The sequence below is a fragment of the Plecotus auritus genome (assembly GCF_963455305.1).
Source record: "Plecotus auritus genome assembly, chromosome: 14".
Classification (NCBI taxonomy): Eukaryota; Metazoa; Chordata; class Mammalia; order Chiroptera; family Vespertilionidae; genus Plecotus; species Plecotus auritus.
Window position 1 is genome coordinate 535957 of NC_137780.1, and position 6866 is coordinate 542822.

Genomic DNA, 6866 nt, shown 5'->3' on the forward strand with positions numbered 1-6866 from the left:
GAGGACCCAGGCGGACTGCACGTTCTCCTCACCCACCACTCACTCCAGGGAGACCGCCGACCACAAACGCCGCGACCTTCAGCAGGCTCGGCGTCACGGGCGTGTTCGAGGGTGAGAGGCAGGGTCTACAACTCGTCGAAGGAGGAGCAAGCTCAGGAGTTTTATTGTTGGACTAAGAGAACGCAAGCCAGGCAGGAGTCCCCGCAGAGACGGTGGCCAGCTCACCGCTGTGTGCCCTGTGGTCCTGCGTCTTCTTAAAGATATCAGACACCGACTTTGATCGTGAACGCACCCCAGGGCGAATAAATAAGTGGATTATCTTTTAACACCCCCACCCCATGTTCCTTTAAATAGAAAAAAACGCTAATGTCTCTTCATGGCCTCTGTGGCCGCAGCTGTCCCACCTACGGTCTGGAAACCGCCGGCACTGATGTCCTAGGGCCGTTCCTGACCCCGCGCCCTCGCAGAGAAGTCACTGGTACTGCCGATAGTCTCCAAACGGCGAGGACGGCAGCGGGGCCGCAGGCAGCTGGGAGGGGTCGTCCGCAAACTGAGGCCCTGCAGTTCAGAGAAGAGAATGTTACAAACCCCGTGAACGTCACACAGTTAAGAACAAGCCCCCAGGAAGTAAAACCGACCACGCCCTGAAACGTGTGAGCGTCAGCGCTGCAACCCGAGCTCTCGGGAAACCTGCCAACGCCCACGCGCGCCTGCGAATCTGGCGTGAGGTGGGCCTCCCTCGCGCTCCAGAGGAACAGTTCTGAGTGTGAAAGCCAGCCAGCAAGTGGCCGGCATCACCGTGCGAACCCCAAAGTAACGGCTGCACACGGAATCGCTCGCGAGCGCCTCGGGAAAACAAATCAAACGGGGAGCTACGATCCACTCCTAAGTCTCTGCGGAATCTCGTCCAGCTCCCAAGTAAGTTCCAACCACCATGTACCCCCGTTTTGCACACGGCCCCCGAGAGGCAGGTCAGAGTTTACTGCGTCCTGGAACACACGCAACATCCCACATAGACCATCCAGTTGTCCACGGCTACAAGGCAGGGCTCACGCTCACAGCTAAGCACATATTCCCTGACACAATTTAACTTTCCCCGATGCGTCGGAAAACAGGAAGCATCAGCCACAGAAATCCTTTCCCTGAGACCCCAAGGGGCCTCCCGGACAGGAGTCACTTCCCACCACTCTTCACAGCCAGGGGCACAAGCAAACGGCCGTGTAGCTGTGAATGTGCTGGTCGCCGTCCCACCGGACGCACGTCCTCGTTCACACGGTACCGCCAGCACCTCGGACAGGGCCTGGCACACCCCACGGGGACGGGGTGGACGGACGACCACTCTTGTCATACATGTTCAAGCCCCTCTAACAAGACCAGCAATTTCTTAGCAGGAGCACGTGAGCACCGATGAAACCCGGGGGCTACCAGGAAGGTCAGCGACTTATTTGACCGCAGCATTTTGGCGACTGTGTTGGACGCTCACTGAGCCAGCGCCTATCATAACCCTCTGACCCACAGCACACCAACACATGAAACAGGCCCACACGACCACGTCAGCCGGCAAAACGCGTTTTCTTTAAACGCCAGGAAACCATTCCCAATGTCTGAGTGACGGATGAAGCAGAAGAGACTCACCATTGGGGAACTGGGCGGAGGCAAACCTCGTCAACAAGATGCCAGCTCCTTCGATTAAAGCCAGAAGGATGCCGCCCATCGCGGCTGACCCCACCATGGCCACCGGTCCGTCTGGGAACATGGACAAGAGACCACGTTAACAGAGATCTGGCTTACTGCAGACGCAGCGAGGGACAGAGCAGTTCACGGGCTGCACCCCACCCCCTCCCCAAGCCCTCGCTCACTGCGGAGACCAGGGGCCAACAGGCCCCACCCAGCTCCCTGCCCGTTCGTGTCGACGTTTCATTGGGGCGGCTGTGCTCACCCATTTGTGTGGTGTGGGCTGCTTTCACGAGGTGATGGCTGAGCTGCACAGTTGTGGCAAAGACCCCCCCCCCCCCCCGAGCCACAAAGCCTAAAACGTTTACTTCCCGACTCTACACACAGTGTGCCGACTGCTGGCCTGAACTAGAAGCCCAAAGGGACTCTGGGTCACTCTCTGTCCCAAAGACCCAGAAGATGGTTCTGTGCGCTTTATCGAGAACCCCCCCGTGTGACAGGAACCAGGATTAGTTCCAGAGACGCGAGGAGGAGGAACAGGACGTGAGCCACTCTTAGCCACTGTAACGTGCGGGTCAGGGCTCCACGCTCCCTCTCACACTTTCCTCACAGACCCGCTTACTTCCCCCCAAATCACCATATACGTTCATGCTGTACCAACTTAAGCGATGCCCCGTTTTACACATTCCAGGCGTCAGTAAAGGAAGGCACAGAGGGGCTCCCCGCAGCGGTGTCCGCGGTGTCCGCGCGAGTGCTTACTTCTGGCGGCCAGGATGGCTCCCGTCAAGGCCCCGCTCGTGATGGAGTTCCAGGGGTCCTCCTTCCCTCGCACCTGAACCAGGCTGCAGTCAATCATGGAAAACAGACCTCCCCACACCGCAAAGCTACCTGTTTCACGCCAAAACAAAACAACTCAAGTTTTACTTTTTCATCTCACACTTAAAAGTGTCGTCACAAAAAAAATACGTGTAGCCCCAGCCGGGGTGGCTCGGTGGATGGAGCTTCACCTCCCCACACACCGAAAAGTCCGGGGCACAGACGGGAAACCTGCTTTCTTACCTCCCAACTGCGGAGCCCTGGTTTTAACGGCCGTCAAACTCCCTCGCAGCCGGTGGCTCACTCCCTGTGGACAAGCACACACGAGTGTATGCAAAGGGCCATCAGTGACGGCAGCAAACCCAGGTTTCCGGCGGTGATTAAAATGGGACACGGCTTACCACTGGGGAATTGCGAAAACCTTTGACCGCTTGGAAGATACCGCCGCCTATGGTGCCCATGGTAAAGGCCCCGCCGCAGTCGTCCACAATTCGCCAGGGGCTAGGAGCAGGGAAGAGAAAAGGAGAAAAAGGAGAGACCTTCCTTCCCATTCTCATTCACAAACCTTAAAACGGTCTTTGCGAACCCAGCAGGGGCCTCTGCGACCAATTCGCATCTGTATCCATCTGCCCCAGGTCACCTGAGCTGGGAGCACTGGAACCGGCTAACACTTTACTAGGTGTGCCGGTGAATAATGCGTGTGTTTTTTTTCCAATAGATGGAGTCACACGTATGTCGACATGTATGCGATTTGATGTGTGTGCTGTTTTGTTGTATTGCTCCTTCAGATGACCCCTTGTTCCGATCGACGGCACACGCACTTTCTGAGCAGCCCTTCAAAACATACGAAGCAGCCGAAACCGGTGTGGCTCAGTGGATAGAGCGTCGGCCTGCGGACTGAAGGGTCCCGGGTTCGATTCCGGTCAAGGGCATGTACCTGGGTTGCGGGCACCTCCCCAGTGGGAGGTGTGCAGGAGGCAGCTGATCGATGTTTCTCTCTCATCGATGTTTCTAGCTCTCTATCCCTCTCCCTTCCTCTCTGTAAAATATCAATAAAATATATTAAAAAAAACAAACAAACAAACATACGAAGCAGTGGAAAATTGGGTCTCTGAATGATCTGCCTCAAAACAAGAAAAGTTCTACTGGGACAGTATCCACAAATTACCTGAAAGATGGGGGAAATGTATAGCTAGCGATGGACATTACTTTGAACAAAGCACCTTTTTTTTTTTAAATGTATTTCTTTTTTTTTTAATATATTTTTTATTGATTTTTTACAGAGAGGAAGGGAGAGGGATAGAGAGCTAGAAACATGGAGAGAGAAACATCCATCAGCTGCCTCCTGCACACCTCCTACTGGGGATGTGCCCACAACCAATGTACATGCCCTTGACCGGAATCGAACCCGGGACCCTTCAGTCCGCAGGCCGACGCTCTATCCACGGAGCCAAACCAGCTAGGGCGAACAAAGCACTTTTGATCTTTCTCTTGAAATTCTCGTGTTTTCTTGGATTACAAAATCCGTATTATTAACCGGTATCCGAATTTTTTAACCGGTAAACAGTCAACCCGCGTTATTAACCGGTACACCCAGTATTCGTTCATTTAACAAAAGTCGGGGGGGTGCGAGGAGGGCTGTGCAAAATCCCATAGACAATGTACAATGTAAGTAACGTCGGGGGTTACAGTATCATCAGGAATGTGACCCATCCCTGCCCTGACAGGTGATTCACCCCAACCGGGGGATTTCTCCCGGAGGACCCCAGAAGCCTTCCACCCAGGCAACCTGGAAAGGCGATCACGCCCTTTGCAATGACCTGTGTGCCTGCCCTTTTCATGCTTTTATTCCCTGAACCTAACAAAATGCTGAGCGGGGGGCCCTCCCTCCTTAAATGAATGAATGCATGTCCCTGGTGGGTAAAATCGTCGCCCACTCCTGGGAAACGCCCCGCCCGGCGGGCACGCATCGCGATACCAATGCCTCGGGAATGGCACCCCCGAGACCAGGGCCGCGCCCGAGGTCACCTCGGCCGGCAGTGGGGGACAAGGTGTGACCCCCCACACCAGGTCGGCGCGGCCCGGGGGTGAGAGCAGGTCGGAGGCTCCATCACCACGCCCAAGCCGGGACCTCGCCCCGGCCACCGCAAGGTCACGGGGGCGGGGGCTGCGTGCGGGAGGCCCGCGTTGGGGGAGCCGACGGGACGCTTTCAGCCCGCGTCGCCCACGGTTTCCCGGGCCGGCGTCGTCGACCTCGGAGACTGGAGACCGAGGAGAGCGACGGGCGACGGGCAGGGCCAGGCGAGGACACCGGTCAACTCACCAGGGTTCTCGCGCGTACTCCTCCATCTTGACTAGGGCACGCGAGCGACGCCGGGAGAGCGGGGCAGAGCCTGAACCGGAAGCGGAAGTAATCCCAAAGGAGGGCGTTAAGGCCTGTGAGGATTGGCTCGCCGCTTCCGAAACGCAGCCAATGGGAACTCGGAAGCGTGAAGCTGGCCCCGCCCAGGTCCCCCCAGGCGGCGGGTGTGACTGCGGGGCGGGGGTCCCTGCCCCAAAGGAGTTCCGGTTTCCAGTCCCCGAGGCGCGGGGGTCCTGAGAGAAGCGCGGGGTCGTCCTTCTGAGGTTGGGGCGCACCCACGCCCCAATACGCCCCCTTTCCTTAGCACGTTGGCTGCGGGCTGCGAATGAATGCGGCCCGATCAGCTCGACCGGATCGCGAAGCTCTCGCCGCCGACACGCAGCCCTCGGGGTCCCGGCGCCTGGAGTGGAGCCCGCACAGTCGGGCGAGGCGCGCGGACCGGGAGGGGCCCCCCCCGCCCGACGGCGGGACGGTGACCTCAGTCTCTGCTGGGCCTCCCTCCAGGGGTCCCCGGAAGACGTGACCCACAGGCCGGGGACCCAGCGCCCCCTAGTGACCGTGGACAGGCCTCGCCCATCCAGGCCGCAGTTCACCTGGGACAACGCGGGGTCGCCCCCGACCCTCCCGCAGCCGGAAATCCGAGTATAACTTAGGATCCCCCCAAAACTTCACTGTGGATAGGGTCCTGTGGACCGGAAGCCTCGCCCATGACACGCGTGGTCCATTAGCACGCGTTCTGTATGTCCTGTGTGCTCTGCTCGGTCCGCCTGCACCCAGGGAGCTAGAGGACAGGAAGTGTAAGAAAATTGTGGGGGCCCTGGCCGGTGTGGCTCAATGGATAGGGCGTCGGCCTGCGGACTGGGGGGGTCCCAGGTTCCATTCCGGTCAAGGGCACGTGCCCGGGTTGCAGGCTTGATCCCTAGTGGGGGCATGCAGGAGGCAGCCAATCGATTCTCTCTCATCATTGATGTTTCTATCTCTCTCTCTCCCTCTCCCTTCCTCTCTAAAAATCAATAAAAACAAAAAAATTAAAAAAAAAAAAAAAAAAGAAAATCGTGGGGTCCTGACCGGTTTGGCTCAGTGGATAGAGCGTCGGCCTGCAGACTGAAGGGTCCCGGGTTCGATTCCGGTCAAGGGCATGTACCTTGGTTGCGGGCACATCCCCAGTGGGAGGTGTGCAGGAGGCAGCTGATCGATGTTTCTAACTCTGTATTCCTCTCTCTTCCTCTCTGTAAAAAATCAATAAAATATATTTTTAAAAAAATCTCAGGGAAGAGGAGCTACAGTGGCAGCACTTCGTGTCTCCATCATCGATTTAATGCAAGAGGCATTGCCTCCATCAGCGTCACCCCCAGTGTCGCCTTCAGGGATGTGCTACCCGTCCCCACCCCCCCCCGCCCACCACTCAGGAAAAACCCCGGTCGCCCCAGCCGGTGTGGCTCAGTGGATAGAGCGTCTGCCGGAGGACTGAAAGGGTCCCGGGTTCGATTCCGGTCCAGGGCATGTACCTGGGTTGGAATCTCTTCTCTGTCTTTCCCTCTCTCTTCCACTCTCCCTAAATATCAATGGGAAAATATCCTCAGGTGAGGATAAAAAAAAAAAAAAAAGTACCTTTAAAAACACACACAAAGAAAACCCCGATTGTCATGGACAAGTAAGGCTCACCCACAGGCAGCTCTAGGGTTTGGGGCTCCAGTCTGGCTGGGGCTGTTTGCTGGGCAGGAGGTATAGACCGTGGGGGGCGGGGGGGGGATCTCTCCTCTCTTCTGCCCTCTTCCTTAGCACGTGTTACCCCATTTCCTACATTCAGTGACCGCACACCCCTTCCTCCAGGCAGCTACTTGGAACACGCTCACGGCCCATGCCTCGGGCTCAGAGAGGCGTGAGAAGGCGCTCGAGGTCCCACACCTCAGACCTGAGCCCAGGTCATTCGACTCCAGAGTCCGTGGCCTTCTCTGCTTTCCTGCACCCGCTCCCCCTCACCCCCCCGCCTTCACAGACGGTGAAGCAAGTC

At 57.4% G+C, this 6866-nt stretch overlaps 1 protein-coding gene across 1 annotated transcript; it reads right to left on the reverse strand.

Annotated features, from left to right (window-relative positions):
* Positions 1-141: 141 nt before the first annotated feature.
* On the reverse strand, positions 142-5349 carry TIMM17A (translocase of inner mitochondrial membrane 17A). Its single transcript, XM_080650969.1, has 6 exons — positions 4814-5349; positions 2892-2991; positions 2734-2797; positions 2434-2562; positions 1636-1746; positions 142-558 (listed from the first exon to the last, which is right to left on the reverse strand). Exons 1-6 carry the CDS (start codon positions 4837-4839, stop codon positions 473-475), a joined length of 516 nt encoding a protein of 171 aa, XP_080507095.1. The 5' UTR covers positions 4840-5349; the 3' UTR covers positions 142-472.
* Positions 5350-6866: the final 1517 nt, after the last annotated feature.

Coding starts and splice junctions, on each gene's coding strand:
- TIMM17A (XM_080650969.1), bottom strand. CDS start 4,839: ATGGAGGAGTACGCGCGAGAACCCTG. Junction 2,798..2,891: donor GTTTTCGCAATTCCCCAGTG/GTAAGCCGTGTC, acceptor GCTTGTCCACAG/GGAGTGAGCCACCGGCTGCG. Junction 1,747..2,433: donor AGCCATCCTGGCCGCCAGAA/GTAAGCACTCGC, acceptor CCATGTTCCCAG/ACGGACCGGTGGCCATGGTG.